The sequence below is a fragment of the Watersipora subatra genome, chromosome 5 (assembly GCF_963576615.1).
Source record: "Watersipora subatra chromosome 5, tzWatSuba1.1, whole genome shotgun sequence".
Classification (NCBI taxonomy): Eukaryota; Metazoa; Bryozoa; class Gymnolaemata; order Cheilostomatida; family Watersiporidae; genus Watersipora; species Watersipora subatra.
In genome coordinates, this window is record NC_088712.1 from 27,629,897 (window position 1) to 27,649,855 (window position 19,959).

General features: G+C 35.2%; 3 protein-coding genes across 3 annotated transcripts; all 3 read left to right on the forward strand.

Moving 5' to 3' along the window:
• The first annotated feature begins 304 nt into the window (after positions 1 to 304).
• LOC137396891 (uncharacterized) lies at positions 305 to 1,798 on the forward strand. The gene is made up of 2 exons (XM_068083194.1): positions 305 to 385; positions 836 to 1,798. Exon 2 carries the CDS (start codon positions 842 to 844, stop codon positions 1,772 to 1,774), a length of 933 nt encoding a protein of 310 aa, XP_067939295.1. The 5' UTR covers positions 305 to 385; positions 836 to 841; the 3' UTR covers positions 1,775 to 1,798.
• Positions 1,799 to 2,637: 839 nt separating this feature from the next.
• On the forward strand, positions 2,638 to 12,435 carry LOC137396908 (uncharacterized). The gene is made up of 6 exons (XM_068083205.1): positions 2,638 to 2,844; positions 5,152 to 5,201; positions 6,563 to 6,824; positions 7,636 to 7,712; positions 9,873 to 10,083; positions 12,284 to 12,435. Exons 1-6 carry the CDS (start codon positions 2,770 to 2,772, stop codon positions 12,377 to 12,379), a joined length of 771 nt encoding a protein of 256 aa, XP_067939306.1. The 5' UTR covers positions 2,638 to 2,769; the 3' UTR covers positions 12,380 to 12,435.
• Positions 12,436 to 13,231: 796 nt separating this feature from the next.
• LOC137397035 (uncharacterized) lies at positions 13,232 to 16,263 on the forward strand. Its single transcript, XM_068083317.1, has 5 exons — positions 13,232 to 13,281; positions 13,517 to 13,563; positions 14,621 to 14,834; positions 15,198 to 15,263; positions 16,134 to 16,263. Exons 1-4 carry the CDS (start codon positions 13,237 to 13,239, stop codon positions 15,255 to 15,257), a joined length of 366 nt encoding a protein of 121 aa, XP_067939418.1. The 5' UTR covers positions 13,232 to 13,236; the 3' UTR covers positions 15,258 to 15,263; positions 16,134 to 16,263.
• Positions 16,264 to 19,959: the final 3,696 nt, after the last annotated feature.

Below are 19,959 nucleotides of genomic sequence, written 5' to 3' on the forward strand. Positions count from 1 at the left end.
CCATTATAAAGGACGCCGTGTTCACTGCCCTGTCTATCTTTACATGTCATCTTTTATCACCATAAATTCTGGTCATAGTAGGCTATATAGCCTGTATATGTGTCACACTATTTTATGTTGTTTGAGGCTTTCAATCCGAGGATATAGGCCTACACCATTTCGAGCTATTTTGGTTTGTTGTAATTGCTAGTCACGTGTAAAAGCCCCATTCAAAAGCTGCTAGCTACTTTTTGGCTTTTATTTCAAAATCTACTATCAATTCATTCTTCAAAGCTTCTGCTTCTTATAAACAAGACAGTCATCTGATAATTGTGATCACTTCTTGATTATAGTTGTTTGTACTCCTTGCTGTGAGTAAACACTCAAAGAGAAACCCGACAAACAGGTTAGTTTTTCTTCAAATTTTTTCAGTTGGATATTTTTATTAGAAGGTTCTTACTGCATGCCATTTTCCTTTAATCATCAGTGATCAATAAAAAAGATCTGTGGGCCGTATGAAATCGTGTAGCTCTTTTGCAAAAGCTAGTTTTATTCATACTATGTGAATCATAAGATTTTTAGACTTCCATTTTGTTTTTACTACTAATAAATCTAATAGGTCGAAGTAAATAGTAAACAAGAAGCCAAATCTGAATCATTGTCTTTGGAGTTGTGGTTAATCAGCTGTGGCATCCTTGGGGTCAAGCGTTGGTTTCAACTGAAATTTATAGGAGCTACTTGTACTTGTTTTGTGCTCTGCCCGTAAGCTGCTAAAAACTCGACATTCAAGATTTAACTCCTTCACAACGAAAATTACACGCTCCTCCTGTTCCATGATATATAATATTTATTCCAGGCAGCCATGTCATCCGAAAATTCACTTGAAAATCCGATGCTCGGGAGGCTGGCAGAGATAACAGCATACCTACATGTAGAAATGAAAAGCCACCAAACTAGGCAATATACGCAGGACTACGACATGTTTGCAGATTGGCAGCTAGAAAGGTCACTGCAAGAGTTATCAGAGTTGCTAGATGAGGCAGCACCAGAAGACCTTGAGGGTTATGAAGAGCTAGTATTAAGAGGGCTCAAAGCCGACAATTTGGAACACTCTCAAAGGTTTCCAAGCAAGCTAATCTTCAGATCAACTGGCTACTTATTCCATTATTTGAAACATAACAGAATAAAGCTGCCTTTTATTGAACAACTGAAATGGACCCCAGCAAGTCTTGGATTACGCGCAGACAACATACTTGACGTCATTGACGTGAACACTGTGACAGTTCGGGTCTACTTCTCCAACATAAAAAATTATCTCACACTTGCTGCCAAAGTGAGTAAGCTGACGATGAACACTAATCAATGGTGGTACCAGGTCTTTGTCTATCTGCACGCAGATGAGAGGGAAGAGATGTGGGGAGAGCTAACTTATACATTGCTTGACCTCGGTTATATCGATGACGAATCTGCAAAGTTCATTCTTTCATGGCGAGGGTTTCTGACTGGAGAGCGGGTGGAGGGTGCTCTGAATGCTGTTGAAAAGTATTTGAAACAGCCGCTGTCGCTGAAGCAATTGATAAGAAAAGTTGTGAGAGGTTGTATGCGCGAAGTAGCGGTGCTGGAAGACTGCTACAAACTAACGCTGCCACGTCCTCTTCAGGACTATTTAAGCCTGAGATCCCTGCAAGCGGATATTCGTCGATGGATTCTAGGCAAGGAGCCTTTGTCTCTATTGTATAATGAAAATTATAGCTCAAAGGAGGAAGTCGAGTGCAGATATAATCTTCGTGCTTGATCATGTTGATTGCTGAGAATCTTTTTGCACAATATTTTTATACCAAAATGAATATTTGAGTTGGTAATAAATTGTTATGAATATTATTAAAGTGTCTTCTGTGTGGCTATATCTTTGGTCAAGCTAGAAATCATTGAATATTTAATTCAAAATGGAGGTGTCTAAAAGAGTTATTATTTTTACTGACAAGCAGCTAATGATTGCTTTCATCAACTAAAAGGGTGTAAGCCAGATTAAATCAACCTGTTAACTGGTTCTGGCAATAAACCAAAGAAGCTGCTCAACTATTATCAACAAGTTTCTACATTGTACTAATTGCAGATCAATTTACATCTCTCCTACCTTTTTACCTGGAAGGCCTTGTGTATTAAAAAGAATAAAGGACTTCGATACAAGTGCAAAGAGCTCTCAAAAGGTTTCACACTTTAATCTAGGTTTGACAAAATTGTCAAAATGAATGGCATTACTAATCCTGAAAATTTTAATCCTGAAACAACTAGTTTGAAGTGATCTTATCAGATCACTTCAGATATCAAACATTAAAAATAATCACAAATGATAGGAAAATACTGATACTTTCTGATAAAATCTACTAAAATTTTGTGTAAATTCATCTTTTATAGCTTTTATTTGAAAACAAGAGAATTAAAGGTTGATTTAATTTCTCCTAATAATAATTAAAACCTATTTCAGCTTTAGCATAGCCTGTGTTCCTTAATCATGGGTTCTAAATTGCTAAAGTGATTGGTGAAGTTACTTGTCAGTCCGTGATAAGTATAGTTTCAAACAGATAGCCTAAAAATAGATGAGTCTCTTGTGTACTTGCAAGTAACTAGGAGTTCACTGCTCTATCTCTTATCGTGAATTGCAGTAGTGATGGGAGCACAAGCTAACATATGCTGGAACTCCACCAAAAGCACTCAGCAAGGTTTGATAGCAAAATCTCCAAGGTTACCAGATGTTGGCTCACACCATGAATTGACGAATGCCAACATATGGCAAGGAGTCAACTTCATTATCGTCTCAGCATGAAGTCACTAATAATCTTTGTGGTTTTCTCTCTCCTTTTCGTAAGTCTGTGAATTGTCTTTTACTCTCTTATTATTATCGTAACTAGTCCGATGGTAGTCATGTGTGTCATGAGAGATCATCATATGTGATAAGTATTTGCAGTTATTCTTATAAGTTGACAGGTGGTTGGGTAGCGCAGTGGTAGTGTTCTTAGCTTCAAACCCGAAGATCTGGGTTTGATTCTCAAGTAGTGCAATCTTTTTTCCGATTGCTCTGAGCATGACTTCAGATGGAGGTAGTTCTTATTATAGTAGTTTCTTGTTATCATCACGAGCACTCTGTTAGTTTGATAAATCATCAGGGTTGTCCATAAATTACAAAGAATAAGTGTGTCCACAATAATTCTTAAATTGTAGAAGGCAATAGTCGGTACAGGTGGTGAATGCTTTAATACTGAATCTTGTGGGTTCAAAGCCTGTATGCTGTACTCTTTTATCTCTGCATCAGTTATTATAGTAAAGACTTTCCATATATTTTAAAAAACTGTACTTTTTGAGTTTCAGCATTTGGCATCTTTCTTGCAGCCTTAAAATAACTTGTTGTCAATGGTGATATTGACACCATCGACAACAATTGATGCAATTGACACCATTTGATGCACCTGGCAATATGAACAAACTTTGTGTTGAAATATTTTCAACAAGCTAAAACTATATTTATATATGACTAACAAGAGTTATGCTCTCTTGTAACTGACCGCTGCTCATGGATATAATTGCATAAGAGTCACGCTACAGTATAGAATATTGCTAAATAGTTCATGTCAATATAAACTTGAAATAATTGTTGCTCCTGTAAATACCAAAAACAAAAATTCTTTTAAACTAACTACCATTATTTGTGTTTAATTTTGCATGGCTATTGTGAGAGCCTTCCTACATGATTGCAGCTAAAATAATACAGACTTCCGGCATTTATTAGCGCTATGTAAGGGAAGAAAACTCCAGTTTCTTGACTTGGTATATCTGCAATGATCAGTGCAAGATCATGTGTTTTCCATTTGTCTACTATTTGCGGTATAGGTGTTACACATGGGTTGGCTGGCTTCTTGTGGCAGTGGAAAAAGTAGGCAACTCCACATGTCAGAGCTCACACCGTTAACAAACTGTCTATATTTTGCCCATTATGGGAGTTGTTCGCTCTCTCAGTAGATTGCTAACCATATCGCACGGTGGCTAGGGTTGTGCAAGACGAGTTATCATACTTTGGCTATCCTGGTAATGAACCAGATGCAGGGCCTAAGAACGCACCTCCACCAAGAAAAAGCTCTAATCAAGAATTTGTCCGTAGAATCTTTGAAGAGAATACGTCTGAGTAAAATTTCCTATGTTTTTGTTGGTTTTTAATAGAAGTTACCCGGTATAACTACCTCTAATGGAATGCATGGCGCTCTATTTTTCAACCATTCTTTCATAGTGGCGTTCAAATAAAGGTGGCGTTCAATTAGAGGTTTTACGGTATATGCTATAAAGTGCTTGTTATGACAACAGCTGTGTCTGATTGATTGTACGGAGTCCCGCTAAGGGTATTTATTGGAAAGAAAATTGCATCACCAAGGAATCACACTTGGATGTTCTATCTTGCAGACTGGCACACTACCAGCTGCATCAGTCCAGCACTCTTCAAATCTATATATATATATATAAATCTCAAAGTTTGTGTGTCGCCTGTCCAGCTATAACAATTAACTATAACTATATTCGCTTCATGCTGGATTGCTTCTCAGAACCTCCTGCTCACCAGGCAAATATCTTACCAATTAAGCTACACAAGATGCATTAAATCCTGAGGCGATATGAGCGGTTAAAACAGTCATAGCATTCTGCATTACACGACGTGACTAAAGCTTGCTCTCACGGCTCATATTAGTAAGTCTAGCAATACAGATAGTAGCATACTCAAATTGGTCTTTGGCTATGTGCCAGCCTAATGGCAAGTGGCAGGCACCTACATTACCTGCCACTGTTTAAAAGCTGTTTTAATACCCGTGCAACGTCAAGCATTTGGCTAGTCATAGAATATTTGTACATGTAGTTATTACACATGATGATCTCTCACGGAGTACACGACTGTCAGCCTACTGACATGTATTGTGGCATCAACACCAAAATTCTGTTGCGTAAACATCTGTTGTGGAAATTTTCCAGAGTTTGGTACATTCAGACATTATACTCTAAGGCAACATGAAAGTTCCCTGCTTCGTATAGTCAATTGTTATCAGCAACGTTTAGATAGAATGACTTCCTTGAGATCTCTGAGATTGTAACGTAAAAGTGTATATGTCAAGTCTACTTTCTATGTTTCAGCTATCCATTGGTGCTCACGATGATGACAAAAATAGGCACCATGGTTCAAGGTAAGATGTTTGGTTTGCTGAAAGCATGCGTTGCTCTCAGCTGTCTGACTTCTCTTGTACCATGTTAACATCCAGTGCTTTCAGCTATCTAACTTCTCTTGTACTATATTAACATCTAGTACAGTTAGTAGTAGTGGTAGCAGTACTAATAGTGATAGTTATAGTGTTAGCATTAGTAGTACAGGCAGTAATGGTAATCTCAGTAGGAGTAGAAGCAGTTTTTGTATCAGTACCAATACTAGGACCAGTAGTAGTTATACCGGCATTAGTATTATTAGTCACAGTAGGAGTGGTGAGAGTAGTACTATTACTCTTATTGATGGAGTGTTAGTCGTAGTTATACTAGCAGTTTCCTTACCCTGTTGGAAAAGGGTAAGGAAACAATCAGTTTTAACCTACCAACGGCGATAAGCCTTGTTCAAATATTTTATGTTGTAAGAAAATCGACAGCATTCGCTCTGTTTTTCCTTTTTCTATTCAATAAGCAGTTTCCATCGTTTGAATTGTCAGAAAGCTTTTTGAGGTGCACCGAGTTACACACCAAATACAGTCATACCTTGAGGTATGAGCTTGTTGTAGAATTGAGCTTGTATATCAATTCACTTGTATTTCAAGTCAAATTTTATCATACAAAATCACTAAATACAAAGTAATCCGTTCATAACATCTAAAAAAAAACTCATGAAAACGGGATATTAGCATGGAAAAAGCTGTAATTCACTACTTACGATCATAAAGTAACAGTTACCTATTTAGGGGTTATAATCTGCAATAAAATGTAACATTGTATCACTATGTATAGTACTGTATGATGTTCATACTTTCAAGGAAGAGGTAGTGACTAAAAGCGTTGTGAGGGAAATTTAACAGCAGTAATGCATTTGGTACACTAGACTTGTAACACTACTTACACTAACACTAAACTTAAAACTTAAATGAATTTTGCTTACTAAACACATACTTGAAAATAATTTTCAACCTTATACCTCTATTTTTGTTCTGGTTTTGCTCTTTTGGCCTCGCATTTAGAATTGCTTCAACCTCAACTTTCAGCCGGTCCTCTAAGGTTCTTTTTAAATTGGTTTGACGAAAAAGAGAGTGAAGCTGCTCTGATAAGTAGCCTCTCATATACTTGGTTACCTGATAGTTTCCTCGAGAACCGTCTGCTGTTATCTCAAACTTGTATTTGAAGGCGAATATTTGCTCCGAATTGTCCTCGTATCTCATGTTGCGATACTCATGTCTCAAGGTATAACTGTAGAAAATTATTAGCTTTGGTTTTATAGAGTTCATATATTAAAGTATTTTGTAGTTTTCTGCTATTTTTAATTATCCTCGCATGTTCCTGATTTTCTTTGCAGTAGCTTCATCGGCAGAGTAGGAGCCTGGATTCACGATAAAATGAGCCAGTGTGATAAGTCCCCCTTTTACCATCACCACAACGACTTCCTGTCATTTTTCAAGACGATGTACGACTACAGATCGAGTGACCAAGCTGGGCTAGCCGCCTTACAGGCCATCCTCTCTGACCAGTATTCACAGGCAAAGGAGGCATTGGAGGCTCAAAGAGCTAACCTCACTGGCGTTGAACATCTGCGATGCTACCTGGTTGTGAAAGAGCAGGTAAGTTAACCAATCAGAATGTAGAAAGATTAGGGGATGAACCAATCAGAATAAAAAAAGATCTGATTAGTTAAGCAATCAAAATATAGGATGATCAAGTGACAGACGAATCAAAATATAAGTAGATCAGGTGATGGACCAGTCAGAATATAGAAAGATCAAAGTGGTTAACCAATCGGAATATAGGAAGATTAGGTGATGGACCAATCAGAATATAAAAATATCATCAAAGTTAACCAATCAGAATATAGGAAGATTAGGTGATGGACCAATAAGAATAAAAGAATATCAGAAAAGTTAACCAATCAAAATAGAGTAAGACCAGATGATTTAACCAATCAAAATATAGGATAATCAGGTGACGAACCAATCAGAATATAAGATCTGATGAGTTAACCAGTCAGAATTTAGGTTCTACTATTCTTGATTTTTTGACCAATTTTTTTCACTCATCCACCATGCAAAAGTATCAGAACATAAGGTATAGCTTTTGTTTCCACAGACTTTTACCAGGGACTTGAGATAGCCAGATTTCAAACACGCATATTCTTCGATACTACACGATGTTAGGATATTGATCAAGTAGCAATGGCCTTTTTAGTTCAAACTTTTTTATGTTAAAAATTAAAGATTTTTAAAACAAAATTCAGTGATTTAATCAGAAAGTATTTTTCTACCATTTGTTTATCATGTTTGAAGTCTGAGTGCCAGGATGTCTCAAGATAGAAATTGACAGCACTTTAATGTGGTTAACACCCTCAGATTCAATAATTTTTTATAATATAAATAAATGAATTTATACTGTTGGCAGCTAAAGAGGGACTATTACTACTCAGACAAGAAGATTGATACAGCTAAGAAACAGCTCAATGAGGAAAATGTTCAAAAGTTAGTATTTTAGACATTACCATGTGCGGAAAAGTCTACATACTGTACTTTTCGGACTATAAACCGCACCCCTATATAAGCCGCTTCTGCTTTATTTTTCAAAAAGTGATAATAAAACAATACATAGGCCGCAGAACTCATTACGGTGCTCTTTAACGCCGCAGCAACTTTGCTGTTTAAAACGGAACAGTGCCTAACGGCACTGTTCCGTTTTAACCAACGCTTTTTAACCAAGTGTTTAATGGAACAGTACTGTTAGGCATTGTTTCGTATTTTCTTTCACCGCTAGAGGCGCACTAACCGGAGATTCTGGTTAATGCGCCCTAGCGGTGAAAAAATACCACAGAATAGCGGCACCTTTATATAAGCCGCGTGGCTCAAATCGTCAGAAAAAAGTAGCGGCTAATAGTCAGAAAAGTACGGTATATATTGTATTTTTTATGTTTCGTACCATATCAAGTATTATTCATTTGCTATATAATACTTGGACTGTAACAGCATTATAAACTCCTGGACTAGGACTTCGATGATCATGTGATTGAAAGTGAAAAAGTGGAACATAAAAAGTGAAACTACACTGCAGCAAACATTTCCAGTCTGCCTATTGGCTACATACTCACAAGGTCATTATAGATCAACACAGCCATTGCCGTGAGCTCACAGTTGCCAAGCCCTTCTCTATCTTATCTGTAGTTATCCATCTATAGTTTTAGATTTGTACTACTGTATTTGATTGAAGTTTTGATAGTACAGTACATACATGTGACTAGTGCAACAATAACAGGTTCTAGGAGTTATCTTTTCAATTTGAATAATTTTAAACTGACAACTCTGACTATGTTGTTTTCTTTATTGAACAATACTGCACAACAATTTACAAGAAATTTTAGTGACGATCTGGAGTATAGCAAGATTACGAGTTAACAAGGATGTATTAAGAGTTATCTTTTCATGTCAACCTTGAGAACCTGCTTTGGAGTCTCCACTCTAGTATTTCAAGTTATTTGATAATTTGGAACAGAACTCCTGTTTACGTAACATGTGAGTTGAGTTGATCACAATAGAACGCATCCATATTTATGCAAAACAAGTTCTTTAATAGATCGAAACATATAATGCGAGTTAAGTGGGGAATAAGATCACATAGGAAAAAAGTAATTGCAAATATTAAATTCATCATTGTGCTTTATGGTGTATAAATATAAGTAGTGTACATGCATATAGATCCAGTTCTGTGGCAAATCATTTACAGCTGGCCAATTTAAAATGTACTATCACGGCTGGGTTAAGGTTTACCTGACTCAATTCAATATATCTGCTTTCTTCTACACAAAAACCTCAACTGTAGAATTATTATAGTTTCAGCCAAGGCGTAAGCTCGTCTGCAGACCTGGCCATCCACAAATCATCTACTCTTGTATCAAATGATTGACATTCATTTAGAATTATCTTCTCTTGTTTGTGCAACTCTAACACAAGGTGTCCAGACTACAGTGCAAGGCATTAGCCAAATAAAAAGCGTGTATTACGTAGACAGTCATAGTTTGGGGTGTACGGTTGATATTCTCTTAACAGAATTAAACAGGTCTTTTGGTAGATGAGTGAACTAACACACTGCTGTGAATTTACAGCCCGTGTCTTCGGTGTCTGACAAGAGGGGATGAATCCTCTTCTAATGCTGCAGCTCGATTAGAATGAAAGGCTTGATTAGGTTCAATGAATAGGGCGTTTCAGCTCATGTCATCTATATCCAAAAAGGTTGCAGCTCAATTTGCATGTAAAGGTCATATTAGTTAACCAATCAAAATATAGGATGATTGGGTGATAGACCAATCAGAATATATGATGATCAGGTGATGGACCAATCAGAATATAAGATCTGATATGTTAACCAGTCAGAAGTTAGGTTCTAATATACTTCAAGGTTACATACTAATAGAGCAATTTATATGTAACTCTTGAATCAGGCCTAATTCAATTAATCAAGTCATTTTGGAGTGTTTCAGCACATTTCATACATAGCAAGAAAGTTACAAGGTGGATGAAACGCTCCAATTAGGCCTAATTCAATGAACTAAGACATTTTTGAAGGGAAGAACATGTTTTGTTATATAATCTCTCGCAAAAATCTCTCTCTTACATTCAATAACTTTGTTGTAGGTCCTCTCTGGGAGGGCACATCGCTCGCTTCAGAGAGTTTATTGGCAACATCTTGGCGACCAGGAAGTTTGATGACAAGTCTTCCCAGAAGGCTGTTAGTCACGAGATTAAAAACAAGTACGAGGATGTGAAAAAGGCCATGGAAAGGGTCAAACATTTGAACATAACAGGTCAACCGGAAGATGAACTTCGTGAGCATGCCGAACAGATGGTACGGGTTACGTTTAAATAAAGGAATAACACCGAGTTGTCTATACGGTGGTGGCACATGCTAGTCTGTTGTTATAGGGTTTCAAGTACCTGCTTATGACTGCCACTAGTGTAAGGTACGGCTACACGTAGCGATTTCTTCGTGGACTCTGACCGAAATCACGAAATAAACGTAAAACACAAAATTATTTGGCCGAAATTCACAGAATTGTTAGAGCTGCGCATGCACACCGAAATCGTCAACCAAACACTTTTAATTGGCGAAACAAATTATTAGCGAGCACGATTCTAGCAGCTTTTGCAATTTATATAGTCCAAGAAAAATACTAACGCGATTTGCCATAGTAAATACAATGCGCTAAAGATGGCAACTCTTTCTACAACAGAACTTTTGTTGCTAAAAACGAATTGTTATTATTTAAAAAGAAATGTTTTGTAGCCATGGAATCAAAGAAAAAATCGGTATGTGTGGCCGTACCTTTATTCATCATTTGGTAACATCTTAAGCTGCATTCACATCAGTCAATTTCATGCCGATTGTCTGGATGATTAATTCTGGATTCATTTCATTCATTCTGGACGATTCTCAGCCCACTGGCTGAGAATCGCCTCATGTAAAAAGAGTGAAAATGTCGGAGACCAGAGAGAACTTTTATTTGGCTTTACCCGATCGGTAGACGATTCTAGACCAATTTTCAATTTTAGTTGCAAATGAAATCACTCTCGCAGCGAGTAACAAATTGTCATTTAAGATGACCACCATAATTGTTTTCGCATTCGTGCACATTTTTTCGTCATAGTTTCAAATGTGGGTAATAATTCTGTGGATAGCATCTCTGAAGGGTGCTATCAACTGTTTACTCACGTTCAGTTATTTAAGCATTTAAGTATAATAATTGAAGTGGATGCTATTAGCAAAATATTGTCTTTCCTACTTTATTTCCTATAATATTTCCTGTCCATTATTAGTGATGAACTGGGCAGTGCAAGATAATTAGTAAACCTGCTAAAAACATCCAGGAGAAACTCTGTAGGAAACAGTCAACAAAAAGTAAATCTTGACTAACTAAAAATATATCAGCTAAAGTTATCTGACCCTGCAAATAAAAAATTATATACTCGCCCACTCTCGGTCCAGTCGTTTTAGTGTGTATGAAAAAAATCGGGCTGGTAACTCCCGTAAAATCGTTCAGAGAACGTCCATAAAAATTTTGTTTGCTAATCGGTTGGTGTGAATGTAGCTTTATTCCAAATATTTTGCTGTTTAAATATTATTTGTGCTAGATGTCACCACCGTTGGTAATATGGTCACTGTAGAGTTTTTTATAATAGCAAAATAATGCATTATAATGATCATTGCGAAGACAGTGAACAAAAACTGTCAGAAATCGAAAATTTTCTACTCATGCTTTATATGGTTTTATATTAGTTTTCTTTTTTGAGAACCTGGATGTAGGTTCTTTTTTGAGAATCTGGATGTAGGTTTTTTTTGAGAACTTGGATGTAGATTTCTTTTTTGAGAACCAAGTTATAGGTTTTCTTTCTTGAGAACCTGGGTGTAGGTTTTTTTTTTGAGAACCTCGATGTAGGTTTCTTTTCTTGAGAACCTGGATGTATGTTTCTTTTTTTAAAAACCTGGATGCATTAATATCTAGCCACATATTGTCATCACTATTTAATACTAGCTGTGTTTTCCGGTGTTGCCCGAGTATTAAAAATCAGCTTATAACAATGAGGAGTAATGAGAGTTGCTTGCCACTTGCTATTAGCATGGCAGATTTTGAATTAAAAATTTTAGTAAGCTAACTAATGACAATCACTTGCGTATTGCTTTCATATAACGACTTATATCGGCTAGCAAAGAACTCGATTTCTCTGGCCTAATGGGTACGGCATCGGACTGGTGAACGGTAGGGTTCGAGTTCAAATATTCTTCATTATGGATTCTTTATTCCAACAATTTAATAGCTATAGCTGGAGGGACACACATACACACATACTTTGAGAAATATATAGATTCCTTGTAAGATGTCCCAAGTTCTAAGTTAAAACAAATAACAATATGAAAAGCAACTTTTATCAATCTGTTTGCTTGTACTCCTGAAGCTTTAGAAGGTGACAAACCAACCATCGATGGCTTCCTTTAAGAGCAACCAGTCAACTAGTGTAAAAGTATATATTGCATGCTCTCGATGTTTCAGCTGAAAGACTATCGAGACGATGTAGAGAAGTTGGTCGAGAAATGGAAGGGCTCTCATGGCAAAGGTCATGATGATGACGACGATGATTATTATTAGCATGTTGGATTTGACCTATTCTATGTTTTCATAATTGGATGAATACATGTCTCTGGTAATACACGATGTCACTATATATCATGTCTCATATATCATGTCACTGGTAATACGTGATGTCACTGTTAATACGTGATGTCACTGGGAATACGTGATGTTACTGGTAACACACGACGTCAGTAATAATATTATATGTCACTGGTAATACGTGGCCTCACTGATAATGCGTGATGCCACTGATAATGTGTGATGTCACTGATAATACATGATGCCACTGATAATGCGTGATGTCACTGATAATGCGTGATGTCACTGATAATGCGTGATGTCACTGATAATGCGTGATGCCACTGATAATGTGTGATGTCACCAATAATGCGTGATGCCACTGATAATGTGTGATGTCACTGATAATACATCATGCCACTAATAATGCGTGATGTCACTGATAATGCGTGATGTCACTGATAATGCGTGATGCCACTGATAATGTGTGATGTCACTGGTAGTATATGATGTCATCCTACATATGATATGCTTGGAAATAGTAATGGACTTGTGGTGTACTTGAGAAGTCTAGCATTAAATTTCATACGGTAGGTTGAAAGCACTAATGATGTGCATGTTATGTACACAAGAGCAAAGCCAAGAATCTCAGCTAATACGAATACCCAAGTGTCCTCAAAGTTTTTTATTAGTTGGCAGCATGAAGCCAGAGGCATTTAAAGTATTATTGCTAAGGTAGATTGATATCAACCCTAATCTTGAATTTCTTACCATCTGTTGTCTCTCAAGACCTCTCATTATAAACTATGTCTAATGAGCATAGTTTATAAGTCATTGTGTCTATGAGTCTAGTCATGAAGGTCCTCACTGTCATCTGTCTCTTCGCTTTGTTGGCTCAGGTAAGTTTCTACCTGCATGTTTCTTGTTTTCTTGTTGTTCCTTTTAAATTCAGCTGCAGTTGTGACTTGAATTGTTTCTATTTTCATGCTGTTTCAGACATTTCCTTTCAATTCAACCTAATATGCAGTATGAATGGTTATTTTACAGTATTGTCCCAAAAAAACTTACAAATTACTTTAAATTTATTTAGCGTGGTAATATATTTATTTGTTAAAAGTTATCTTTTTATTGTAGTCAGCAGCAGTTGAATTTGATGAAGATGAGACAGAAGTTATAAGCAGGTAACTTATTATCACATTTCTTTCAAAAGCCTGAGCTTCAGAAAGTGTTTGTTAGTTGACTATGCACAGAAAATTCTCTTCATCTCAAAAAATTATTGGCATTTGAATTATTAGCATTATTATTTGAATGTATAATCTAAGAATAAGGCTTTTTAATAACATTACTCCGCACTTCACTGAATGTATTACATGTAGGTTACAAATTGTTACAAAAGTTACAAATTGTCTCCTCGTTCATCTTGACTGCTCTCAAATGAAGAGCACACAACTCTGCTCATAAATGTTTTTCACGAAACCGAACATGAATCTTTGTGCAAATACAAAAAGATTTTAATTTGTTTATTGCAAACATTTCGTGAATAGGGCTTTAATATTGCGATTATTTTATACTTAGCCCAAAGAACAGAAATGTTTGTATATTTTAAAATAGTTATCTTGTTATTCTTGTTGTGCATTCTTTATTAGCACAATTAGCCGATGCAACATGATTATCTATATAGATAACTCAGATTCTGTTGAACTCTTTAGTTATCTACTGTCATAATGTCAGTGACATATGTCTGTCTGTATGACTCATATTACAGTATGACGTGTTATTAGGATATAGTTGTCTGTTTACTAATTCATTCATTGCTGTCGATGAAACTGATATTCAATCCTGTCTTATAACTATTTTGTTGTAAGACAGGATTGGCTTATTAAATATTATTTTATAAATTGTCAAATTATTCAATCAAGATTTTTGGCAATACAATCCAAATGATTTGCATGATCAGCCAACACTTGGCATGCCTGGTTTAGATTTGATTTATAGACTATTTAAGATCATCAGATAGTGTGAGAAACTCAGGCTATACACATTATTTTTATATTATATATATTATATTATTTGCATATTATTTATATAATATAACATATAATATAAAATAATATATTATACTATATATATTATTGCATATCATTTGCCATCAGCATACTGTGTATTAAGCTTCGTATTTACTTGTGGAGTTTTGCTCTCCTGCAGTACTTGTTTTTTCACTTGGTCTCACATGCTTAGGTACAACCCCTATATGGAACATGCCAAGCAGTTTCGTAAAGACTTCGAAAAAAGCTTTGCTAAGCGTCCGGCTGGGACACCAAATGCAAAAGATTTCTTTGAACAAATCAAACAAAAGTTTCAGGTTGCCAGACAAAACATGGAAAATCTGAAACCGACAGACAAATCTCTTACTGATGCCGACAAATTGAACTTCCAGCAAGCTTACCAGCGGGTAGGAATGTTTCAATGTTCTTTTAGGTTTCTCTTTGGTTGACCAATAGAAATGTACAATAGTTTGAAGCATAACCAATCTTATTGGATATCTGTGTCACAAAAAACTAAGTGTAAATACAGTCATGAAAAGGACAGCACATGTTACCATAGACACATCTATTACACAGACATGTGCTTATGGAAGTGTGTGTATGCCTATAAAAACATGCGTCCAGAGAGGTGTTAGCACAAGTATTCATGAACATAAAGTTCCGAATTCTGTGTTTAAAATGTTTCTTACATTCTGTGTACATTTTCTACAAAAACCTTTGCTTATGTTAACTTTATGATTATATATCTGTCAGCTGTGCTGTATTTGTAGTTGGTAAAATATCAGCATGAGGCTATGGATAAGGTCAAGGACTGGGCTAGGGAAGGTTAAATGGAGGTAAATATGCTTATTTATGGTCTCACCTCTCTTTCTCCTTCCGGTTTCCCTCCTACGTTTTCCTGCTTTTCTATCTCTTATTATTTTTTTCTCTTTTGTTCACCTTTCCATATCTTTTCATCTCTACCCTCTGCTGTATGCTTCATTTCTTCCATCTTTCCTACTTTTTATTTCCGTCTATCAGCCCCTTTGTACATTTTCTTCATTCTTGATCTCCCTCTTTTCTCCTTGTTTCATCTCTCTTCCTCCCTCTCTCTCCTTCTTCCATCTTCTTTTTATCTCTCCATCCTCCAGCGTCTTTTCATCTCTCCTTCCCTTATAAAGTTGGCTCAATCTTACAATCTTGTGTGTAGGGTATCACACACATGTCTACCACCTGTTCAATCAACATTCAAAGTCACACTTTACAATTCTCCACTCATAATGTAATCTCCAACTCCCTTTAGTTTCTTTTGTATTGGCTGCTATTTTTGCATTCCTTGCTGCCATTGTAAAGATCAGCAGTAATGTTGCTATTGAGCATAAGAGACATTTGCTTTTAGTAGCTTCAGATGTCTATTTAGTAGTTTTAGATGTCTCTTTAGTAGTTTCAGATGTTTTTTTCTAAGTTTCAGATGTCTATCCAGATTTTAGTCAATACGCCCAAATGCATTTTTCAAACATCTGTGATGCCCCAATGATTTATTACAAAAGGAGATAACACTATTTTTCATTCTATATGCCAGCCATTTCCATACTGCAGTCTTCACATTTCCAAACTATCTGTAGCAGAGAGAGACAACTACATTTTTTCACTGTCTATAGCCCAAGTTGTTACATGTTGTAAAAAAGACAACCCTAGCAAGTTTGTTAAACTTCATTATATTTCAGATGCAGTGAGTTAGAACAGAGACATAAATCAGCAACCAACCTCATCAGATCATGACTGTTTCTGTTTTACATCATTAAAATGTCAACTAATGGTAATTTATAAAATAAAGTTGTAAGTAACATTGCTACTTACAAAATCTTCTATTTACGAAATGATTTCTGGAACCAATTAATTTTGTAGAGGTTCCACCGTAATGTTGACTGGTCATCTAAGCAATAGAGTAATCCCTATGTCAAAGTCTCACTATTATAAGTCTTGTACAGAGAGTAACTCTATGTTGCCGATTGTAGGCTCCACGCTATTGGAATAGGCTTTCTTCATGTGTAAAGAGATAAATGTAGTGAATTGAAAATTACGTACAAATGAAGGCTGAAGGACTGTACATAGAAATGCTGGCTGGTTCGCCTCATTGAAGAGTAAGCTTTATATCCAGGATGAAATTAGGTACAAAGGAGACAAGTCCTAGTATTTGAGTTTTGTATCTAAGATATGATGTGAAAAGGTTTGAAACCTTACAAGATGTGAACACAAAAGTGGACTGGCGAGGATGCACATACTGACCATCAATAAAAAGATACTACAGAGTTACGGATTTAAGGTGTGGATCAATAACAATAGAAATAACAATAGTGTCGATAACAAGAAAACAAGTCATTGTTTTAACATTTGCTGGTTGTCCAAAGGTATTTGTAGCGTCTGGTGGCAACAAGATTGATAGAACTAAAAGGTAAAGCAGTGAAATAAAATCGAAATGTTATTAATTATTGGTTATTGATTAATGCTATTGACCTTGACACAGTTATAAAAGGCTGTTACATTTATTATTCAAATACTATTACTATAACATATTACTATTACTATTGTTCGTAACAGAAGGCATAGTTTGTATGACAATACACCTTCAGGATACGGTTGCCCTGATATACGCATTTTTTACCTTTCGAAGTTAAACATGATGATTTTTTCACCTCCCTATACGAATCTTATTTCACTATACAAGTTCAACAAAATTTTCGCCCGAGTTCAAACTTAGCAGTTGGTGTGCTTATTTTTGTACGTCTAAATAACAAAGACACCAAAATGCTGTTTACCAAAAATTGTTTCACAATGTCTGAAAGAGACACGGTGACAAATTTTTTTCAGTCCAGCAATTCTCATGGGTAAAATGGTAGTATTGTCCCACTAGCAAAGTTGGAGTTGCGATCCCTTCATACAAAAGATCTTTTGTTGTAACAGCAACCTTTTTTTATACACACAGACTTCTATGCACAAATTGCTATTATTAATTTAACATATTCAGGGTTTTTATTTTGTTTTCTCAGTTCGTATTAGTTGCATCATTACCAAACCATCTTTTATGGTAATCGTAGCAAAACAGATTTAGCTATTAACAGTGATTTAGCTATTACCTGCTAATTATTTCACATTTACATTTAAACACTTTTATATTTGTTTTATTTTGTTTCTTTATTTATTTGACCTCCACAAAACATTTTTCTCATGATATGAAGTTTAAAAGTTGTTTGAAAAGTTTTGAAAACTTTTTTCTGATTTACAAAGTTTGAAAACCTTTACAGTTGTTTCATTTTTTCTTTTAATTATTTAAACTGCACAAAACACTTTTCGCATGACATGAAGTTTGAAAGTTATAAGCCCGAGCATTCACCTAGTAAAAGAATAATTATTGATTATTGATTGCTTTTATAAAATTATCAATTTACAAATTATTGTTCTTTCTCATAAATTATTTTTGTATAAAACATGAATTACTTGAGAGATTATTTCTATTTTTGTGCATTAAATATAATAATAGTTTTATTATGGGATTTGTTAGGCTCAGGATATATTGGTGTCTGTGCTCAAGGCAGTACAGGTGGTCTTAGTAATTACTGTGAGTAGGTAAAGCTGGATAAAGCTAGTGGGTAAAGCTAGTAGATTAGGTCGTATAAGGCAGTGTGGAGAGGATATGAGGAAGTGTAATGAAATGTTTGTTTTTCTTCCTTCTTTGCATCATGTAAGTTCATTCATTTATACAACAGATAATGTTGAGATTTTTTCATCTATTTATTATTTTTAATTCAATTATACAGATTTAATGAGATATTTTGTCAAATTTCATTGCATAACATCTCTCATTAGTGAAAAACTCCAAAAAAAAAGAAATTTATGATAGTCAGCTACCTACAAGAAAATAAAGTAATTATATCAGCCATCTTTGACTGTAATTTACTTTCATTTTGTAAGTTATTATTTTATAGTTTAAATCTACTATAAAATAAAAAGTGCAAACATCATTTATATGGTTCTTTAAAAATGGGTGATGGGAAAAAAATCCTGTGCATGACTCGTGACCTAACAGCTTATCAAGACCACAAATACATTTCCACGTCTTCAGGTCACCTGAAACAACAGCAGTTCTTTACCATTGCTGACCTGATGACAGCAGGTGTGAGCAGGTGTTTTATTAATCATTACTTGTATGTCAACAACTGGTACATAGTTATCCTTGCCTCTGGGTTAAACTAATCTAGCTTACTGAGCTGGACTCCTTTATGGGACGTAGCCGATTTTTTCTGAGCTAGTTTCATTGGAAACAACAAACAGTTGTTTATAAGTTCAATGCCGGTACAAAGCAGTCTTTTTGTTCTTATAACTTTATCGCTATGACAGGATGAAAAACGAGAAGCTAATTTTAATTTATATGTAACCTAATATAGTGAGTTAGTCAAACAACTTTTAACGCCTTTACACTGTATTATATTATTCTTATTTCATTCTTGGTTAAATACTAAAGTTTTTCAATCAACGTTAATTACTAATAAATAATAAAGAAACCGAAATTCAGAATTGTTTTCAAATCAGAATATTAAACATTTGATTGTTCTAAAGAAATTGATTTGCCATAAATCAATAAATCAATAAGGGTATCGTGAAGATCCTTTTTCTCATGAGAAGGCTTTAGGGATTCTGTTTAAAGAGATTGTTAAACTGGTGTTTACTAGTTGAAACCAGTTTAAACCAGTCTAACCAAACAAATGCATAAAAACTATAACAGCAGCTATGTTCTTTATAAAAAACCACTTGGTAATGAGGTGGCTTTTTGTAATCAAAAGCTGATTTCCAATAGGAATCAACAGTGAGAAGTAGCTTATCGCAATTGTAACAAAAAATAAAATATTTCACACACACTTTTTACAAAACTATTATTATTGTTTTATATATTGCTCTGCTGTAGACATATGTAGTTGCGATTCATGGAAAAAACATCTTGATTGCGGTCACAACATCCAGACAGTGAGATGATCTTTGCCTATTTACTTTGGCTGTTCAATTTCTCATTTGAAAGTCATACATTGACCAGCTTTTTTTATTGAACTCTCTCCGGCGTACAAACATGTTTTGGTAAAAATCATCAGGTAGTTGACATCCTGTTATTGTTTTTCCAAGAATTATCTTTGTCTCTGCAGGTCAGAATTCCAAAAGAACAATTTACAAAGATGGCTCCACTACACTAGACACTGAAGCAATGAATAAACCATAAAATTGTCTATACATGTAATGTATATCATTAGATTGGCTATTGCTGTCAGGAGGTTGGTTAGGCATTTTTTACAGAAATATTAATACTTCTGGTTTCAGAAAGCATCCCTAGCTTTATTGATAAGTAAATAAATATCTTGTTTCCTTTTACATAACATTCCGATATGTTTGTAAATTATTAAATAGATTGCTTATATCCTATTACATAACATTCCAATTTGTTTTAAATTCTAGAATATTATAGTTTACCGTAAATGGTGTAAATTAAGACACAAATTGTGAAGT

Bases quoted from the DNA above. Each gene is read 5' to 3' on its own strand.
- LOC137396908 (XM_068083205.1), top strand. From the start codon at position 2,770: ATGGCAAGGAGTCAACTTCATTATCGTCTCAGCATGAAGTCACTAATA. The intron at 2,845-5,151 runs GTAAGTCTGTGA...TCTATGTTTCAG, and splicing joins TGGTTTTCTCTCTCCTTTTC to CTATCCATTGGTGCTCACGA. The intron at 7,713-9,872 runs GTTAGTATTTTA...ACTTTGTTGTAG, and splicing joins AATGAGGAAAATGTTCAAAA to GTCCTCTCTGGGAGGGCACA.
- LOC137396891 (XM_068083194.1), top strand. From the start codon at position 842: ATGTCATCCGAAAATTCACTTGAAAATCCGATGCTCGGGAGGCTGGCA.
- LOC137397035 (XM_068083317.1), top strand. From the start codon at position 13,237: ATGAAGGTCCTCACTGTCATCTGTCTCTTCGCTTTGTTGGCTCAG. The intron at 13,564-14,620 runs GTAACTTATTAT...TCACATGCTTAG, and splicing joins GAGACAGAAGTTATAAGCAG to GTACAACCCCTATATGGAAC. The intron at 14,835-15,197 runs GTAGGAATGTTT...CTGTATTTGTAG, and splicing joins TCCAGCAAGCTTACCAGCGG to TTGGTAAAATATCAGCATGA.